This window comes from Bos javanicus, chromosome 3 (assembly GCF_032452875.1).
Source record: "Bos javanicus breed banteng chromosome 3, ARS-OSU_banteng_1.0, whole genome shotgun sequence".
Classification (NCBI taxonomy): domain Eukaryota; kingdom Metazoa; phylum Chordata; class Mammalia; order Artiodactyla; family Bovidae; genus Bos; species Bos javanicus.
The window spans coordinates 59,104,306-59,126,036 of NC_083870.1; the positions used below are offsets into that span (position 1 = coordinate 59,104,306).

Sequence of the window (21,731 nt, forward strand, 5' to 3'; positions counted from 1 at the left end):
CACCTCCTCTTTCCTGTTTAATATCATCATCAGAATACTTGAGCATTTTCATTTATTCACTAAAGACTTTGATATCCTACCTATGGTTAGATTTCCAGCTGAAGTCCTGCCATCATTCTGAATGACTTTAACATACAAATGACCAATCTAGTACACTCTTCTTATCTAACCTAATTATTATTGGGTATCAACTGATACCTTAAACTCTTTCTTGAAACATTCTTTCCTTTACTGCCTTGATAGCATATTTGCCTGTCCTGCCCCCACCCCCATCTTGCCTCTACTTACCCTTCATACTTCTTTAGCCATTCTTCCCTAGCCACCTTTGGAAAATCCTCTTCCTGATGACCACGTAAGAGCTGATTGAAGACTGGGATGGAGGTAGGGTGGGAGGGATATATCTTTGTACTTGAATCATATTGTTATACAGCAGAAACCAATACAACATTGTAAAGCAATCATCTTCCAATTAAAAATAAATAAAAATAAATTTTTTTAAAGAACAAAAACATTAAAAAAAAAGAGCTTATTGATGTTCATCATTTTCTCTATTATTGGGCCTTCTCATATCACTCTATATTACCTCCTTGGCTTCCCTGGTGGCTCAGATGGTAAAGAGTCTGCCTACAGTGTGGGAGACCCAGGTTTGATCCCAGGGTTGGGAAGATCCCCTGGAGAAAGGAATGGCAACCCACTCTAGTATCCTTGACTGAAAAATCCCATGGACAGAGGAGTCTGGCGGGCTACAGTCCATGGGGTCGCAAAGAGTCAGACATGACTGAGTGACTTCACTTTCTTTCTTTTTCTCTTTCTCTCTCCTTCTTGATAATCTGTCACTCCCAAGGTTCTAGTTATCATGTTTAAGTTGATCATTCTCAGATCTGTGTCTCCAGCCATCTTTTTCCTGAGTCTCAGATTTTTATATACAGTAGCCTTGAATGTCCCATAGATAACTTAAGCTTAATATGTTTAAAATGAAACTCCTTTTATCCCCTAAAGCATGGTTTTCCTCCTTTCCCCCGTTTCAAGTAATAGCACTATTATTCACCTAGATGCTGAAGCCCTAGACCTAGGAAACATCCTTGTTCCTCTGAATGACAAATATATTTTTGATTCAGTGGTCCTGTTTTCAGAATTTGTCCTACCAACATACCTGCATATATACAAAATGATGATGTGCAAGGTTATTCATTGTAGCATGTTTTGAAATAACAGAAGATTAGAAAGAATACAAGTATCTGTCTGTAGCCACTGATTAGATCCAAATGTGGGGGATCCATACATTGGAATACTGTGATGTGGCTGTAAAAACATTTGAAGAAAATTTCTGTGTACTGAAAATATGGCAAGGGTTATGGCAAGGATAGGGCTTCCCTGGTAGCTCAGCTGGTAAAGAATCCATTTGCAGTACAGAGAGATCCCGGTTTGATTCCTGGGTCAGGAAGATCCACTGGAGAAGGGATAGGCTACCCACTCCAGTATTCTTGGGCTTCCCTTGTGGCTCAGCTGGTAAAGAATCCACCCACAATGTAGGAGACCTGGGTTTGATCCCTGGGTTGGGAAGATCCCCTGGAGAAGGAAAGGCTACCCACTCCAGTATTCTGGCCTGGAGAATTCCATGGACAGTATAGTCCATGGGATCACAAAGAGTTGGACATGACTGAGTGCCTTTCACTTTCACTTAAATTCAAATTAAGCCCTCAAACTAAGTTCTCAGCTAAGCTGAGAGCATTTTCCAAATCAGTATTGTCTCTATTTAGGTTTTTGCTGTCAGAAATGTCCATTTTTTTCTTGTGATCAAATTCTATCCTTTAGCTAGTATCTTAACCTACCTTCCTTATGTGTAACAGCTATTATCCTTTCCTGTTTCCTCTACTATAGCTATATCACCTCTTAGTTCATAACTATTTGTGGTGTGTTTGAAGTAGACTTACCTCATTCCTATTGTAGTGGCACGTTTGTTGTTTTCTGTTCTTGGGTTTTGGTTTTAGAAATGATTTTTTTCTTCCATAGTATAGCAGTGGAGATTATCCAGACTATTCAGTATGTGTGTTTAAGCCATATCTTCTGTATTTAAGAGGAATTACATTTATATAGCTCACTTTTTTACAAGGGTTTATGAAAAGTCTGGAAATTAAAAATCCATATAATTGGAATAATTTACAATTAATATTAGTATGCCTTATTTTCTTTTGTTTTATATACACTTAAAGGAGCTTTTTATAAAAGGGATTTACTTTATGAACAAATCTAATATATATGATAATTGCATATTATGCATGTGCATTATTAGCATGGTTTCAAAACAAAAAGTCAATTAGTGAAGCAATTTCTAAGAATACAAATTGCAAGTGTTTTGTTACAATACTTTTTACATTTCTGCTTTTATTGTTTTCAGAATTTTTAAAGTTCACTGTAATGATACTTTGAAAAAAAATTTGCCACAGCTTTTTATTATTTCACTCTAAAGACTAATTGACATCTATTTCTGGTTTGTTTGGTTTCTGAAGGTGTTCTTAAGGATTATTTAAGAGAACTTCCTTCTCCTCTGATAACAAAGCAGCTTTATGAGGCTGTATTAGATGCAATGGCAAAAAATCCTTTGAAAATGTCATCAAATGGTTGTGAGAATGATCCAGGTGATTCTCAGTACGCTTTTGGCCTTCTGGATTGTCTGCCTGATGTTGAGAAGGTAAGCACCATAGATATACATTCTTCCTGAAATAAACCATATATTTAATGAACTGAGTACTTAGCTCCAGAGCTACAGATAATTTTTTTGTTATTTGACATTTGTAGCACTAATGAGTTTTAGCTCTACCTTTGCTAAAGACTAAACAGTGTAAATCTAGAAACTGATTCTTAAATAGAATAAATTTAGAAAACAGTTTTATCTCTTTCGCATGTGATATTAACCTATTAACCTCCTGATAAGTTTTAAAAGAGTATTGTTATCTTATTATTAAAATGACATGTTTATAATTAAAAGTTAGGAAGATATAGAAAAGAAGAATGGAATTTATAATTATCAATATCTAAAGGCTATATAATTAACATTTTGGTTTATTTCCTTTTATTAGTAGTATTTTAAAAATATGGTAACTGTTTTGTGTACATGACTTAGCCTCAAGACTTAGTGCTCACCACCACTCTTTCCTTCCTCCTTGTCTCTTCACATTTGCCCCCTTGCCATGATCTAAATCTCATACCAGTATCTTCTGGTATGCCTACAGGAGAGAGGATGACTGGGCTTGCAGAACTAATCTTAGCCTAACTTTAGCTATTGTCCCTTAGAACAAAAGGGAGAATAAGGGAAAGAAATATGGCCAGGCTTATCCAGGTGAGGCCAACTTTGCCTGTATTTCTTATCATGTGAGAGTGGAAGGTCCAAGAGTGGATAGAAATACTTTAAGCCTAATACCTTCATTCACTAGTTTATTTTAGTCATTTGAATGGCCTGTTCTCTGTCCAGTTAGATTAGGAATTTCTGTTCCCTTGGGTGGGAGAGAGGAATAGCTACAAAGAGGTGGGTAGAAGAAGAAGGGTAGGGTGAAGGGGTAGAAATGTTCCTTCATCAATATAAGGTAAAATTATGGATCATTTTGCTTATGAGTGAAGACTCGAGTGTCAAGGAATTTAAATCACTTGCCCAAGATTATATAGCTTTTTGGGTGTTCTAGTCTATCATATGAATCTAGGGCCTTTCTGGCCTTAAAGCTCATGCTGTTAATATTCTTTCTAAAAAGGCTGTAAAGTATTCCATTGAATGGATTTGACAATTTATCATTATTTGTTTTATATAAAATTTAGATTTTGAACCTATTTGTATATATTTGTCCACAGATTTCTTTTCAGTTAGAATTACTTATTTAGATTAGAATTTCAGAGTGGAATTGCTGATTTAAATGTTGTGAATATTTTGAGGCTGTTAGTACATGTTTTCATATTACTTTTCAAAGGGGACATAACAATTACATTTTTTGGCTGATCTTATTTCAAGAACAAAAAAATTTCTTATTTTAGATTGCGTTTCTTGGTTTGCTATTGAGATTGAGCCTAATATATTTAACCAGTTGTGTGTATGTGTTAACTGTGTTAACCAGTGTGTGACTGGTTTTGATTTCAGAATATCAACTGTAGTCTACTCTAGATCCATTTTGCTCCTGATTCCTTCCCTTCATAGCCAAACACTGAGCAAATGTTTGTTCTGGCAGTTATCACTTCTTCACCACTCACTTACTACTCAACAAACTGTTATCTGGCTTCCTATCCCATCCTTGTGGATCTGTTTTTGTCAAGGTTACTAATTACCTTCTAATTACTAAACCCAGTTGTCACTTTTGGCTCCAGAAATATTGATAATATGTCATTTTAATTTTTTAAAGTTACAGGTTATTATTGGTATTTATTTCTTCAATTATGAAGAGGAAATTACATGCTTATTTTGTTAAATGATTGATCATATACCAGTATATTAAAAACATAATGTCTTTTCGTAATTGCTTAAACTTAAATAATCATTCACTTTAAAGCAAATTCTCCTTATTGGTTTCTTCAAGGATTAAAAAAAATTTTTTTCAATAATTTTTTTTCATTTCTATGCTTCACTTTTCCATTGTTTGTCTACTTAAAATATTTATTAAGAAGTGCATTGGCCTTCTTCCTAATCTGGATCACAATAAAACCTGGCCATGGTAACCGAGATTTTAAGATGGTGCCCCCTACTTATGACTACAGGATCTAACTGAACTTAAAAATGAACATTCTGTAACTCCTGCAGTTGAAGTGGGGAGTCCTAACCACTGGACTGCCAAGGAATTCCCACAAGATACCTAATTTAATGATATCTACAAAAACCTGGATATTTTTGGTGGCCATTATTTAGCCAACTATAGATACCTAATCTTATTAGTTTTTTGTTTATGCTTTCTGTATTTCTCTTTGTACAAATGATTAGATACATGTATGTTTTCTCATTTCCCATTCTTTCTTACATAAAAAGTGACATAGTATGAAAACTAAGATCCTGCATGCCAAAACAAACAAACAAATAGGTATCTTGAGATGGAGAGATTATCTGGGATTATCAAGGTAGGTCCTAAATGTAATCACAAGTATCCTTATAAGGGACGGGGAAAGGGAGATTTGACTACAGGCCGATGAGAAAACAATGTGATGAAAACAGAGGGAAGCAGAATCAGATGTTATATTGTTAGTTTTGAAAATGGAAGAAGGGTCCCTGAGTTGAGGAATGTAAGGAATATGGCTCTAGACCCTGGAAAAGACAAGGAAACACATTCTTCCCTAGAGCTTCCGCAGGAGTGTGCCTGCCAGCTGACACCTTGATTTTAGCACCCTGAGACTCCTTTCAGACTTCTGGCCTCCAAATCTATCAGAGAATAAATTCATGTTGTTCTAAAACTTAAAAAAAAAAAAAGAACATTCTACCCTAATCCCCTTTTCATCACAGCCTTTGCTGTTATCTTTTTAGAGAAGGAAAGAGAGGAAAAAGTTGATGGCGTATTTTCTAAGAAACTCCAACTAAAATTTGGAATTCATTCACGAGCATTTTAGATAATATATATTTTAACCTTTCAATGAATCAAATTATGTTGTTGAAATCTAAGTGTCCTGTGTAACATTTTATAAAAAAAAATGTGTTTCAAGTTCCAAACATCCAGCTTAAAAGCAAATCTTTGAAACAACCTTCTAAAAAGTGACAGGTTGTTTGTCTATATTTCCTGCTATAAATTGTGTCCTTGAATTTATCCCTGTTTGACTGTATTAAGTGAAATTTAATTCAATTTAGGCAACTCTAATGATGTTGTTGGATCATTTGAAATTGGTGGCTTCTTATCATGATGTGAATAAGATGACCTGCCAAAACTTGGCTGTGTGCTTTGGACCAGTATTATTAAGTCAGAGGCAAGAAACTTCCACCCATAACAACAGAGTCTTTACTGATTCCAAGGAACTTGCGACTGCTTTGGATTTTAAAAAACATATTGAAGTTCTTCACTACTTACTTCAACTCTGGCCAGGTAAATGATTCAGTGGAATTATTTTTCTCTTACAATGATATCTCTACAATGGTAGAATTAGCTAATCATTAAATATGCCCATGTATGGTTGAAGAAAATCTTTTCTAGATTTTTCTTTTTAAAATAGTACGAATTGATAACCTACCCTTTAGATTTCTCCATTTAAATGTTCTGCTTTTGCTGATACTGTTGTAGACATAGAGATCAATGTATACGTTTTGGATTTGGTCAGCTCTGGGTTTGAATCCTGATTGTATCCCTTATTAGTCTGACCGTGGGCAACTTCATTAACATTTTAGAGTCTCAGTATCACCTTTTGTCATGTGGGTTAGTAATATGTTTATAGAATTGATAGGAAGATTAAATTTTAAAAAGTGTGTATAAGGTGCTCAGCACAGCTCTTGTCACATAATAGGTACTCAATAAATATTAATATTTTTACCGTTGTCATTTTTAGTTCAACTGATTTAAAGCAGAATTCATTTTTCTACTTAAATCAGTTCTTCCTGACATCTTTCGTGTATTCGTGGTCATTCTTCAAATTATCTAGGCTTGAGTGGACAAGTCAGTTTTTCTTATCCTTCCCTTATTCAATAAGAAAAGGCTGACAATTATTTTCCTAACATATCTCTTAAGTATTTGCACAGCTAAAATGAATATATATTTAATTAGATGTTTTATAAAGGATCCCTGTATTTAGGTTCTAAAATTTTCTTACCTGGTAGTAACTCCCACTTGCCTCCCCTATCCTGCATAGGACCAAGTGTGAAGGTACTTCAATGCTAAGGGTAGTACACAGTGTTAAAAGTGCCGGGGCCCTGGAGTCAGGCTTGGATTCAGATCCGACTGTGGCACTCACCAGCAGTGTGAACTCAGGCAAACTTTCTTAGGCCTCAGTTTGCTTCTGTATGAATAGTGCCTACCTTAGGGTTGTTGTGAAGATTGACATAAAGGATCTAAGGAAATGAACAGAGAGTTTAGCATAAAGTCAGTCCTCAGTAAATGTGCTTATTAGTCTTCCCTGGTGGCTCAGTGGTCAATCTGCCTGTAGTGCAGGAGATGTGGGTTTGATCCCTGGGTCGGGAAGTTCCCCTAGAGAAAGAAATGTCAACCTGCTCTAGTATTCTTGTCTAGGAAATCCCATGGACAGAGGAGCCATGGGGTCACAAAAGAGTTGGACACAACTTAGCCACTCAACAAAAACAACTCTTTTGTTAACGTATATGAGAAGGATAGACTAAATAAAGTACAAAAGGCTGAGACTTCCCTGGTGAGACAGCGGCTAGGAGTCCACCTGCCAATGCAGGGGACACGGGTTTGATCCTGGTTCGGGAAGATTTTACATGCCTCAGGGCGGCTAAGCCCATGCATCACAGCTACTCAGCCCATGCTCTAGAGCTCTCAAGCCACAGCTGCTGAAGCCTGCATACCCTAGAGCCCACGCTCTGAGACAAGAGAAGCCACCACAGTGAGAAATACCAAGCACCACAACTAGAGAGCAGCCCCTGCTCGCTGCAGCTGGAGAAAGCCCATGTGTGGCAACAAAGACCCAGCACAGCCAAAAATAAATAAATACATATTTTTAAAAACACAAAGTATAAAGGATTGCTTGATTTAGTCTTTTTTTTTAATTTAATTTTATTTAACTTTACAATATTGTATTGGTTCTGCCATATATCAAAATGTATCTGCCACAGGTATACATGTGTTCCCCATCCTGAACCCTCCTCCCTCCTTCCTCCCCATACCATCCCTCTGGGTCATCCCAGTGCACCAGCCCCAGGCATCCAGGTTCGTGCATCGAACCTGGACTGGCGACTTGTTTCATATATGATATTATACACATTTCAATGCCATTCTCCCAAATCATCCCACCCTTTCCCTCTCCCACATATGAAGTACCATTTCACGCCAGTCAGAATGGCTGCTATCCAAAAGTCTACAAGCAATAAATGCTGGAGAGGGTGTGGAGAAAAGGGAACCCTCTTACACTGTTGGTGGGAATGCAAACTAGTACAGCCACTATGGAGAACAGTGTGGAGATTCCTTAAAAAACTGGAAATAAAACTACCTTATGATCCAGCAATCCCACTGCTGAGCATACACTCTGAGGAAACCAGAACTGAAAGAGACACGTGTACCCCAATGTTCATCACAGCACTGTTTATAATAGCCAGGACATGGAAGCAACCTAGATGTCCATCAGCAGATGAATGGATAAGAAAGCTGTGGTACATATACACAATGGAGTATTACTCAGCCATTAAAAAGAATACATTTGAATCAGTTCTAATGAGGTGGATGAAACTGGAGCCTATTATACAGAGTGAAGTAAGCCAGAAAGAAAAACACCAATACAGTATACGAACACATATATATGGAATTTAGAAAGATGGTAATAATAATCCTGTATACGAGACAGTGAAAGAGACACTGATGTATAGAACAGTCTTTTGATTTAGTCTTTTAAAAAACTAATTAATTTTAAAAAGTGAATTAAAAATTAAGCTAATAAAATTTTTCAACTTTTAAATTTGGAAAGTTAATATTTTTGTTTTAAATACAGGCTTAAAAAATCATTTTCAAATTATATTTTAGCTGAGTTAGTATGTATTATTTATTAGTTAAAAGTGCTGAATGAAGATATTCTGATTAATTAGTCTGATTTCTACATTTGGTACCCAACATAAGGGATCACTCGGGTTCAGGTTTTAAATGTGTGTTTCCTAGCTTTTCCTGGAACTGTTTTAATTTTAATAAACATGAAAAATTGGGAAAGGAGCTATCTTATCATTCTAATCAAATGAAAGTTTTCTTGCCTGGAGCTATTAAGTTTATTACCAGTATCTGAGTTCTTTTGTCATTAATTCTGTATCAGAGGTTAATGTCATTCCATTATTTTGTAACAGTCATCTTAGTGTTAGATTTAGGAGCAAAAATTTATGTTGTATGTTATAGGAAAAAAAGGTTCAGATTTGAGACTCACTGTACAGTATTTCAATAACAACCTTTAGCAATTATGTCTGAGTATATAGCACCTTATTCCAAAGGTTTGTGTGGTTGGATTGAAAAATAGCTGCCCCCTTGTCTATAACTTGTTATTTTTCTTCAGTTATAATACCTCAGACAAAGTATAGAACAGGGCAGAAAGTTGAGAGGAAATAGGAGTTAGTTTTGCCTACTAAATCACTTGCTTTTGGATTCAAGAAGAGGCACAAATCAAGTAGACATAGTACACTTAATGAGCCTGAGAAAATTGATGGTGACGTAGAAAATGGGCCATGGCATATTACTTGCTGAATGACTGTCCTTGCTATGTGTATCCCATTTATTTTTCCTGTTGGTATTTACCCTACTCCAGAAATAAAAAGAATTGGTTCCACCTTTTCCTGCCTACCTTCCTTCTTTTTTACTTCCTTAACTTTTTGTTTTGTGTTATTTTTTTTTTTAATTTTGGGCAGTATAATTTACTTTATATTAATAATTTGAATATAATTTACTTTGAGCTTTTCTTCTTGAAAAATCTTGTCTTCAAAGTGATCAGTTAGAACCCTGGTATACTGGCACTGAAAGTTAAAAGTCAGCCTGCCAGTGGCTTTTCAGATTCTTCTGGCAAAACCCTAAGTTCTTTGGAAGCAGCTTTGGGGCCAGATTGGCAGCAGGTGAGGGAGCAAAATGGAAATATATTTCCCTTTTGATCAAAACAGTCTTCTTTTCATCTTTTTTATGTACTGGGTTTTTAGAAGGTAGTTGCTTTTAAAAAACATTAGTTTGCTGTCTTACGAATATTGAAAATTAATGATAGGCTACCCTTTCACTTTATGGATAGGAAAATAGCTTTAGAGAATGTATAATTCTTAGACCAGCTGTTTGCTACATCACATTTTCTATGACAAATAGATTTGGGACTGGGCTTTTGTTTTTGGAAGAGCTATCAATTTTCCCTAATTCTTTTTTTTTGGCTGTGCAGCTTATGGGATCTTAGTTCCCTGGCCAGAGATTGAACCTGAGCCCTTGGCAGGGAGCATTCTGGAGTCCTAACTGCTAGACTGCCAGGGAATTCCTTCCCTCATTCTTTTTGGTTCATTTTTCTCACTAGACTAAGTTTCATGAGGTCAAGGACTACATTTTGCTTACCTCTACATTTCCAGGTTATAACAGAGTACTTGGCAACAACTAGCTACCCAATATATTCTATTAAGTAAAGTAATTATGCCCAAGGTAATTATACTGTAGATAAAAAGCTAATAGAGTGGTGATTAAAAATATAAATCTATTGGTAGAAAATAAGAAAATTACGCTTCTTAGTAATTATCATTATATTTTGAGAATTTTTTAACCACTTTCTAGGTTGTATTTTCATCTTATTCTTTTGAAGGTAGGTAATCAGCAGTGCTAGGAAAACCAGAATTTTGGGGGGTAAAATTAACCATTTTATCTGCATATGTAATAGGAAACCCGTATCACCACCAGTAGTTTAAAAAGCTAGTAAAGTTGATTTTTTAGAAATTTTGGTCTAAAAGATATAAAATACTATTGTTGGTTTTTTGAAAGAAAGTGTTAGTCGCTCAGCCATGTCTGATTCTTTGCAACCCCATGGGCTGTAGCTCACCAGGCCCTCTGTCCATGGACTTCTCTAGGTAAGAATACTGGAGTGGGTTGCCAATCCCTTCTCCAGGGGATCTTCCCAATCCAGGTCTCCTGCATTGCAGGTGGATTCTCTGCTGTCTGAGCCACCAGAGATATAAAATATTATAAATTGGTTTCTTAAATGTTTTCTAAGAAAATGCAAAAATAATGTTTGAACAGGGACTTGGTTAAGCAACTTTAAGCATTTGGCAACAAAATAAATGTGGGTTTTTGCAGGTGAATGTCGGAAAATACAGATAAATTAAGACAAGGTCAACACAGAGTCAAAAATGTTTTACCCTGGTTGGATCACAAACCAGATGACCTCAAGGTTAGCCTAGTACTGTAATGGGTTGGCAAAAACAACAGGCGTGACACTTAAGCACTAAGAATAGGAACAGCACAGCAAATGAAGGGGAAAAAGCAAGGAGACTTAGTGAAGATAAGCATCTTCAGTAGAAGGATGAATAATTAAACAGTGAAAAAATTTAGGTATCCATTCTGCAATGGCATATGACACTCTCTATTAATACTGTTTTAAATATCAAGTTAAAGTAAATATCGCCATTCCTTTCATGGCTCAGCGGGTAAACAATCCACCTGCAATGCAAGAGACACAGAAGACACCCAGGTTCGATCCCTGGGTTGGGAAGATTCCCCAGGAGGAGGAAATGGCAACCCACTCCAGTATTCTTGCCTGGAAAATCCCATGGACAGAGGAGTCAGGTGGGCTCCAGTCCATGAGTTGCAAAGGGTTGGACACGACTGAGCAATTAACACACACATTCCTTTAAAGTAAATATCAGACCTTTTTTTTTGTAGAAAATTTTAGATCAAGAGCTTTTAGCTATTCATAGTGATATGTAATAGCCATCATAAAAATGCAGGTAAATAGAAATGTTTAAAACATACCTATATACAGTTATCAAGTATTTTAATAAAATCTAAGTTAAAAAAATCATTCAATCTCTGAAAATGTTATATAAATCACTGTACATCTGGAAAACTAGGACCATCTACATGTCTGTATTATTCTTTAATGATCTTATTTTATTCAGTAGGAAATGAATATGTTAGAGAGTGTAAAGTTGGTATGTTGTCACTGATTATATGTTCCCTTTATCTTAGTAAAGGGAAGTATATAAATGGAGAGGCACTTAATAATGGAGAATAAACAAGCAGAAATAGAAAGGCATCATGGACAATTTTTTAATAGCTGTGCCTCAACATTTAAATTCAGTCCATTCGACAGGTGTTTTGTTCAGTATACACAAAAGAGTAAGCTGTAAAGCCTTGATTTATTATGAAGTAATGTGTGTCTCCCTGCTAATCTGTGTGGCCAGTGCAATGCATACTATTAATAATAGAAGGAATTAGTCTAAGTATGAGGAATGTTATTTGAGATTGTTAGATTCCTAACCAGAATGGGAAAATAAAATATCTGTACTATTTTCAGGCAATAAATGAAGACTGTTATTAGCTAATGCTGTATAATCAAACTCAGGTAACAAGTGGACAAGTCTAGATTTCGTGCATTTTATCGAAGTGAAATTTGGCTGTTTAAAGTCAAGTAAATTATGACACTGCTGCTAGTAGAATTGCAAAAAACCCCACAAAGATTAGAACTTTAAGACTGAGCACTTTAGATGCCTTGGCCTCATTTAGATATTTGCAGATAAAGAAACTTTTGTTTTGTTTATACACGAACATGCCTTGCCTGCTTTTTGCTGTAGCTTTTAATTTAAAAGAAGCTACCAGCTTAGCCACTGTTTGAATTACAGCTAGATATTAATTAACTTGCACAGAAAGTTAATCAACTTGGAAATTTGATTTATTTTGGGATGTTGTGATGTAGCATGAATTAGCACCACTGAACATTCTACTGGCTTCTGTTCCTAATCTTGATTATGTCTGGTGATAGAAAAAATAGTTATGGAATGCTTTCTTTTGGTAGTGTGCATGTGTTTGTTGTAATGCATGTTTGTAGTTGATTGTTAAATAGCTTATCTTTAGCTCTGTGTTTTTAAATTGGATTAAGTTGGATTACTGTCACTAAAGCAAATCAATTGTTTGTTCCTAGTGCAACGTTTAACTATCAAAGAATCAGCAGACAATTTGTTCCCAGAGCAGAAGTCTTCTCTAAATTATTTGAGGCGGAAGAAAGAACGACCTTACTTGTTAAATTTGAGTGGTACTGAATCATCAGGAGTACTCAGGCCAAGGCAAACCAGACTAGACAGTCCACTCAGTAATCGTTATGCAGGAGACTGGAGCAGCTGTGGAGAAAACTACTTTTTAAATACGAAAGAAAACTTAAATACTGTGGATTATGATGTCCCTTCCGAAGACAGAGAAAATGGAGAAAACTGTAGCAAAATATATGAGCCAGATATCACGATTGAACAGCCAACTCCTCTGTCCCAAGAGTGCACGTTTCAGACGTACTTAACAGTGCAGACAATGGAGTCTAGAGTGGACCGAAAAGTCAATCTCAAAGATCTACAAGAAAGTATTGATACTTTGATTGGAAATCTAGAGAGTGAACTCAACAAAAACAAGCTTAATATGAGTGTTTAAGGTTGAGAGTTTTTGCTTTTTCATAACGTCCTATGTTTCACATCCATCTTTCTCACTTTCTTGTATCTCACAGTGATGTTTTAAATTTTTTACTCTTGAAATCTTCAGTTATTTTCTAACAAGTTCATGTAATTCAAAAAACACCATTCATTACCATAGTTTTTACTTATTTCATTAGGAAGTTTTTCTTGAGGTAAAGATAACCTGGACTTCTTGTGGGTATTTTTTAAAATCTTGCCAATGCTATGGGTATAAGTTTAAAATGCACTTCTAAGATTCATACTAGTTATTAGCCCCTCAAGACTTTTGTACTTTATAGAAACTGCTTTTCTGAAACAGACATTCCTTCCAGTGGAAGGAATGCAGCTGCTCCGTGTGATTTGCAGTATGAATCCATGCACACTGCAACATCGTTCCATCACATTTCATTCACAATGCAAATGCTGCTGTAAGAAAACCTTTTTATAAATTTTTACTTTTTATAAAGTAAAATTATACAAATATTAATGTATTCTGTGTTAACATTCAGTAATTATTTAAACTTAAATAAGTATTTTTGTAACCCCCAATATATGTATATATTTATCAGCGCATGTATGTATAGACATTAGAATGGGGGGAAGGATTGGCTGCAAAATCACGAGTATCTTTAAAGTATATGTCATGAGGCCAAAATCATTAGCTTAAAAATGTCTTTTTCAGGGAAAGAACATTTAAGTTAAAGGAGGAGTTGCATAGAAACACTTGACCCAAAACACTAGGAACATCTAAATAGAAAAAATAAGACTTTCATTTTTGACTTACAGAAAGTCACAGTATCCCCAGTGAGAAGTCATCCTTTAAATTGAAATCTAACATTTTAAAGGATTAAGTGCCAAGATTTCTGCACTGGTGACTTAAATTTAAAAATCTTTACCTATTTATACATTTTTATCTTCTGCTTTTTAAAACAAAGTAATTATACTTAGAACATATTTATTTGTAATAATACATATATAACTTTGACTTTATAATTACCTTCATTTATTTCTAAAGAAATCTTGCCAGAATACTATGTTATTGATTTTAAAAAATTAACTTATTTTGACTAATTTTATCTACAAGATAGTCATTATAGCAATCACAACAGTGTTTGAAAATGTAAATTTAGAAGTCTTTTTTTTATTAAATTGGAATGTATTTTTTGTAAACTTTTATACCTACAGAATGTGTAATTTAAAATTATTAACAAAATTTGAACTACCAACTTAAAGATATAGCAGCCATTAAAAAAACTGACTTCTTGATGTTTTTTTAAATATTAAAGTATTTAACTTTCTATGCAATATACATTGGTAAATGGAATACCAAGTAATTTAATTTGAAAGTTTACTTGTTAAAAGTCAGATAAATAACTATTTTTATATGAAACTTTCATTTTTAAAGCTTTATATAATAATTCAGAAAAATGCCAAAAGAATATGTGACAGATATATATTATTGAGTAAATGGTCAAAAGAAATGTACCCTAAATATTTTGTAAGAAGATTGTCTCAGTATTCTTCCTTTTGAGTGCTATATCACATACATTATATGAATTAGTATCAGAAACGTAAGAGCTTTATTAAAACCTTATAACCTCGGTGTCGTGCTATTATGATGATGATTTTTAAGGATCATTTATTTCAAAGTCATTCTTTTTAAATGAACATGTTAAAGTATTGGACCATCAGATATTATCCATAAATATATGTAATAACATTTTTTTTCCAAAATTGAGTTTTCCAGAATCTGCAATACTTTTAAGGGCCAACATATTATTTTGGATGCTAATAATTTTAAAGTTAATCTCTGCCGTCTTAAGTATTAACGGAAAATACTAAACATTTGTTGCTTAAATCAGTCATAATAAACCTCTTCTGTTGACTGTGCTGTTTTAGAAGTACTCCATTAGGTATATACCTTTATTTAAAATGGCCTTTTCAAATCTTTTTTGAGTTTTTATACCTGCTTTTTATAGTCTCCTAGAATCTTCCCATACTGTTAGACAGCCAACTCTCATTCCCCTGCCAGCGCTAATGGTTTTTAGGATTGAAAACAAGTTTAATTGTAGTGCATGTACCTGAACAAAGATTTTAAACAATTCAAGTAGATTGAAAATAAAAGTGCACCTCCCTGCATCCACATCAGTCTTACTTCTCAGAGGTAACAACCACTTTTTGTTCTTTAGGTAACTGCCTTTGTCACTCTAGGTTTGCTGCTGCTGTTTCTTGATTTGTCATTTAAGCGTACCTGTTGACTGTCCGTTTTGAGTGATAAGCAATTTATTTCACTCTATTCCTCCTCCTCATTTATTTATTTATTTAAATTTTTGGTTTCTCTTTTGGTTGCTTCTATGACTTTAATAAATTATTCCTTGATCCATCAGTTTTAAATGGTATCTCTTGACCTCTTACCATTGTGGAAATGACCAACCCAGTACTTTCTTTCCTATTCATTACTGCCCTTTACCTCCCCAACTTCTGTAAGTTATACTATCAGTTTACATAATCAATCATTAATAGATGTGTATTATTTGGGGAAACTATACTTTTGATTTTCCTTTAGTATTCTAAAAACTACTAATCAGTAACAAGTAGTTGTGCTAGATTATGCAGAAATATTCATGGGTGATATTACCATGTGATTGAATCTCTAATCTTACAATCTTGAAGTCTGTATACTGATTTAAGCAGAATACAAACTAAAGGTCAAATAGATTATTTTATCTTATAGCCATCAGTTTCTCTAAATCAGGTATTACTTGCTTCATAATGGCTTTTGAAGATTTTAATGTTTCCTGGAGTAAGTAAGTACCTTTTTTCTTTCTTGGAGAGAAGAAAAATACTTTCTTTACTATTACACTTCCTTTGTCATTAAATTACCAAATTCGTTCAAACTACTTTTGGCTTTCATCCTGGGATTCCTGAAGGGTATCATTACCTTTATTTTTCTTTGACAGAAGAAAAATATTTCTTTACTATAACCCAGGGATCATTTTAAGCTTCTTAATTGACTTTATCAAACTTGTGCTTAGCAATTTTTAGCTGTTTCCTGGGATATATTTTCTTTGCACTCCTATGTGCTACTTTTTTTGTTCTGTATTCTTAATTTCATTTTTTCCTTTTTGATTTGTTTGCTGAAATATATTTATAAGTAGCCCTCTACCCCACCACTTCCCAGAATCAGGCACATGGGAGATGAACTTTGAGTCCTTGCATGTCTGACGAGGTCTTTATTTATTTTCCATACTTCACTTTGATTGGACTTGTCCTATTTCCAAACTCATTTTCCTTAGAACTTTGAAGACATTTCCCTATTATCTTCTAGCATCCAGCTTTGCAGTAATCCAGGTAAGAATAATGGTGGTTCAGACCAGCAAGGAGACAATAAGGCGGTGAGGAGTGATTGTATTTTCAATACTTTTTGAAGTAGGAGCCAAAGAAATCTGCCGGTGGACTGTGAGCGAAAGGAGTAAGTCCTGAGCAACTGAAGGATGGAGTTGCTATCAGATAAGATTGACATGACTCCACTGTGTTTTTTAAATGAGTTCCTTGTAGTGGATGCTGCTGTTATAAATACAGTGGTTTTGGAATGCTTTATAAATTCCTTATTAACTCTTCAGTACTAATGCTTCTGTACCTGGTGATGGTGCCCATGAGTCACTGTAAAAATAAGAATGCAAGAAAGCAAAGTCCCACATTGTAATTGTCTTTGGAAATTTTCAGATTGCGTAGCTTTATATCAAGGACCCTAAAGAAACAGGCTTGGGAGTGATATGGTTCCTGGAAAGAATTTAATTCCTGACCAAAGAACGATTTTGAGGCTTAGGATTTTATAATTTAAGAACATCAAATTTTAGCTACTTGGACAGTGATAAAGTTGTTTTATGTTTAAGTCCTAATTTGAGTCTCACTGACCTGAGGAATTTGGTACTAAGAGGAATGTTCTTTTCTCTTTTCCCTGCCCCATGTTTGCTTTGAATTCAGTAAGGCTCAGATATGATAAATGTCCCTGACAGAAGCGTCAGACTGTGCCCCAGCTCCCAGGAGACAGACAGCAGTTAGCCAGCATTGTTTCTCTGAAACTTACGTGAAGGTAAATTCTATGAAAATAAAAAAGGGATGTAAATGCTGAGCAGCCTGAGCAACAGTTCCCTAGACTTCATCTCGCCCTGTTGCCCCAAACTTGGAATCATTGTCTTGGCCCTTAAACACAACCTATCAGCAGTTCTATGCACTGAAGTTTATCACTACCAACACTCTCGTCCAAGCCACCAGCATCTCTGTCTCTTCCTAGTTCATCTCTTTACTATCACTCTGCACTCTCCACACCCACAATCCATTCCAACTGCAGAAACTAAAGTAAACTTTAGAAGGATAGCCACACCCTCTCCTGGGCCTTTCCCCATGGTCCCTGTGCTCCAGCAACACGGAGGACCTCAGTCCTGTAAGGATCTTAGGACTTGCCATTCCCAGTGTCTAGAAAGCTCTTCACCCAGATCTTACTTGGGTGCCTTTTTTAAATCATCTCACATCTCTGCTTAAATGTCAACCTAATTCTTTGGAAGGACTGATGCTAAAGCTGAAACTCCAGTACTTTGGCCACCTCATGCGAAGAGCTGACTCATTGGAAAAGACTCTGATGCTGGGAGGGATTGGGGGCAGGAGGAGAAGAGGACGACAGAGGATGAGATGGCTGGATGGCATCACTGACTCGATGGACGTGAGTCTGAGTGAACTCCGGGAGTTGCTGAGGGACAGGGAGGCCCGGTGTGCTGTGATTCATGGGGTCACAAAGAGTTAGACACGACTGAGCGAATGAACTGAACTGAACTGAATCAGTAACTGCTTTGAGAATGGGGGAGGAAGAAGACAGAAATTTCTATTTCTTGTAACAAGCCCCAAATAGTTATGCTACTATATGATTAAACTACAAGTATTTATAACTTTGGAAAATGTTTCCTGCCTTACTTTCATCAAGACGTTTATCAGTATCTGAAATTACCTTGTGTATTTGATCATTATCTGTGCCCACCCTTCTTGAATGTAATTTCCATGGCAATAGGGACCTTGTGTATCTAGTTCTTTGCCATAGGCCTAGGACTTATAACATTGAAGATGTTCAGTTAATTATTAATAAATGAATGAATAAAAAGGGATTCTTAGAGAATGCTTATCTTTTGTCAGGAAAAGACTAAGCACTATGAGGTGCAATGTGTATATAACTTTTCAAATATTCACTCCTGATCAATAAATCATTTGTGGTTAAGAAAATAATGTTCCCTTTATTTTTTCAATGATTTTTGTTTCTTTTGGAACTAGAATGACATTGGTAAAATTTATTGACTTAAAAAATAAGGGGGTTGGTAATTTTAGGTAATTTTGTGCTGCAGAGTTCAGTGGAAACAATTATTTAAATGATATGTGTGTGAAAAGGTACATCTCACCATAAGAAAGAAAGATTTCTAAGAAAGCTTTTGTTAAAATGAATCATTTATTTCTTTACAGAAATTGTGATGAAAAATATCCTGTTAATTTTCGTGCACTTTTTAGTAGAACTGGAAAAACTTACTTTTCAAATTATTAGAAAATATTTTCATAAAGTTAAATGAACACTATAAACAATTCCTTTTTTAAAAAAAATTAGAAAAAGAGACCACTTTAGGGTGAGGAACTACATTTAGTGTTTTCATTTTTCTCAAACGAGTGTTTAAGTAAGTGAGAAAAACACCTAAATATTGCCCTTGAATTGGGTTAACTTAATCCTTATTTGTTTGATAAGGCCTTTGGCATGCTTTTAAGTCAGTTGAGTTAATCTTTCTTTTTTGGCTTACTGGATGTATTATGAAGTGAAAACTTGGTATTGGCCTCAGTATTCTACATACTTCTTTGACTGGAAATTTTACTCTTCAAAATAAACTCTTCCAAGGAGAGTTTAAAATTCCAGCTTTAGACAAGTACAATGGATATTAAATTAAGAAATGGGAAAGTCATCAAAGTGATGAGCCTGCAGCTTGCATTTTTTCCCAGCCACAGATACTGAACAGTGAGTGAACCCCTTGTTCCTGACCTTTGTTCAGGAAAATGGATCTATTTGTGTCTCTTCTTGACTGACTCCCAAACCCCATTCCTCCCCTCCATCCCCACCCCACGCCCTTCCCGCCAGTGTAAGTACACATTTTAACCTAAGAGCAACTCTGAAACATTAGATTAGTGAAAACAACTTGTCTAAACCTGGGAGATGAAAATTGTCAGAGCATAAAGTGCCGTCTGTCCTAGGTTATGAGTCTATGTTTGATCTGTACATAATCTCAAAACTCACCTGTAAAGTCAACCAATCTATACATAAAAGAAGCCCAGTTAATATCTCTATCCATCAACATTTTATTATAAATACTTTAAAGCATAAAGAAAAGCTGAATATCATATAGTGAACATTCACATATTTACCATCTAGCTTCTATCATTTTTAAGCATTTTGCTGTATTTGCTTGATCATGTACCTATGTATCCACTCTTTTTTGCCTTAATTCTTGGTACATTTTAAAGTAAGTTGCAGACTTCCAGTACATGTCACAATATGTCATTTTGGACACCACAAAAATTGAGTTGGAGATAAATTTTGTGTGACTATAATTAACCTCTAAGAATCATATGTGAATTCACCATAAATCCTAGGTTTTATCATTATTAGAAAAATCCATTGCTATGAAAATCCTCTGAAAAATGCATATTTTGGGTATCTTGTGTTCCTTTCCATGTTACTTTTAGCTATCCCAGACCCCTATCATACAGACAACCTTTACAATTTCTGCCATATTCAAGTACCATGTGTAATATTATTTTCTTATTTTCTCTAAACATTTTTCTATTAAATTTATTATTTTATAATTTTATTATAAAATAAAATTAAAATTTATTATTATTATAAACTTCATATTGTTACCATAAAAGGAAAACCAGTGATCATTTGTCATAAATAAGTTAACTTCATTTTTTTTTTCAACACACTAAAACAGATTCATAATGTACACCTTGGCATACATACCACACTTGGGGAAATACTGAATGACAGTCCCTGTTCTTTCCAATTTTCCTACCAGAAATACTGGGACACAAGCAAAGTCAGAGCTGCACTGAAAGTTGGACACATAGATAACACCAGGGAGGGACAAAAACATCACATCCAGATTTGCACAAGTCTCATTTGATGATGGAGACAGCCAAAGGGTTTCCTAGCAGCGCTAGGAAGGGTCTGTCAGCAGCCTGTCTGAGATATGCCCTGGGTGGGGTCCATTATTCATGAGCCCCATGCTGCCAACTCCAGTGGCCCTGCAGGCCCCACACTGGCAGGAACAGAACCAAAGTCAATCTTTGCAGCTGGGGTTCCTACTTTAGGGTCTTCTCAGGGCTGTGGCCCTGACCACAACCACAGTTTTCATTTTGTTTCCTCTTTTAGCCCTCTCCTGCCAGCCCCTCTTCTCCGCAACTATGTCTGTGCTAGCATGTGTTGTAGGAGACCGACACCACGCCCATCTTTCCCTCCTGAAATTAGAGCCTATTATTGGAGAAGGCAATGGCATCCCACTCCAGTACTCTTGCCTGGAAAATACATGGATGGAGGAGCCTGGTAGGCTGCAGTCCATGGGGTCGCTAGGAGTCGGACACGACTGAGCGACTTCACTTTAACTTTTCTCTTTCATGTGTTGGAGAAGGAAATGGCAACCCACTCCAGTACTCTTGCCTGGAGAATCCCAGGGACAGGGGAGCCTGGTGGGCTGCCGTCTATGGGGTCGCACAGAGTCAGACACGACTGAAGCGACTTAGCAGCAGCAGCAGCATAGGAACCAGACACATGGAGATAAAAATAGCAGGTAAGGTAAGCTGGAGGACTTCCCTGGTGGTCCAGTGGTTAAGTATCTGCCTGCCAACGCAGGGATCACAAGCTCAATCCCTGATCTGGGAAGATTTAATATGCTGCAGGGCAACTGAGCCCGTGTGCTACAACTACTGTGCTCTGCAACAAGGGAAGCCACTGCACCTCAGCAAGAGAAAGCTCACGCAGAGCAACAAAGACCCAACACCATTAAAAATAACGTTTTAAAATTTTTAATGTATACACACACAAACATACACACACGCATATATATATATATATATATATATATATATATTCTAGTATTAGTAAGCTAGAGAATGTGACTTTGGTCTGCGGTGAACTGGGCTTCTTTCTACATCCCTGTGATCTGATCGCCTCAGCCAGTCACTGGCAGCGTTGGTAAAAAACAAGCCTCTCCTGGCAGAGGTGGAAGCTGTCAGAGATACAAAAACATATGCATATTACCTACTACCAACAGGCTGGCTGTGTTGTGAGGAAACAGAGAAGGCACCCAGCCAAGCAGGCTCATGTCCTGCTCAATCCCACTCAGATGAGTCTGTCTTCTTGTGACTTGAACTGTAAATT

At 35.8% G+C, this 21,731-nt stretch overlaps 2 protein-coding genes across 7 annotated transcripts in view; one reads left to right on the forward strand and one right to left on the reverse strand.

Moving 5' to 3' along the window:
- SYDE2 (synapse defective Rho GTPase homolog 2) overlaps window positions 1-18,544 on the forward strand; it is a 44,343-nt gene extending 25,799 nt beyond the window's left edge. The window contains exons 5-8 of one of the 4 annotated variants that reach the window (XM_061411401.1): window positions 2,511-2,692; window positions 5,810-6,041; window positions 12,127-12,174; window positions 12,751-12,837. In XM_061411401.1, coding sequence (XP_061267385.1) covers window positions 2,511-2,692; window positions 5,810-6,041; window positions 12,127-12,137 — 425 coding nt within the window. In that variant the 3' untranslated portion in view covers window positions 12,138-12,174; window positions 12,751-12,837. Of the gene's footprint in view, window positions 1-2,510; window positions 2,693-5,002; window positions 5,092-5,809; window positions 6,042-12,126; window positions 12,175-12,750 lie in introns of those variants that run through there. The other 3 variants (XR_009735385.1, XM_061411400.1, XM_061411402.1) reach the window with 3 other exon arrangements.
- A 2,816-nt stretch (window positions 18,545-21,360) lies between these two features.
- Window positions 21,361-21,731, reverse strand: part of DNAI3 (dynein axonemal intermediate chain 3) — a 107,086-nt gene continuing 106,715 nt past the window's right edge. For 2 of the 3 annotated variants that reach the window (XM_061411407.1, XM_061411406.1), the window contains one exon: window positions 21,361-21,579. In XM_061411407.1, coding sequence (XP_061267391.1) covers window positions 21,523-21,579 — 57 coding nt within the window. In that variant the 3' untranslated portion in view covers window positions 21,361-21,522. The remainder of the gene's footprint in view (window positions 21,580-21,731) is intronic. The other variant, XR_009735386.1, reaches the window with a different exon arrangement.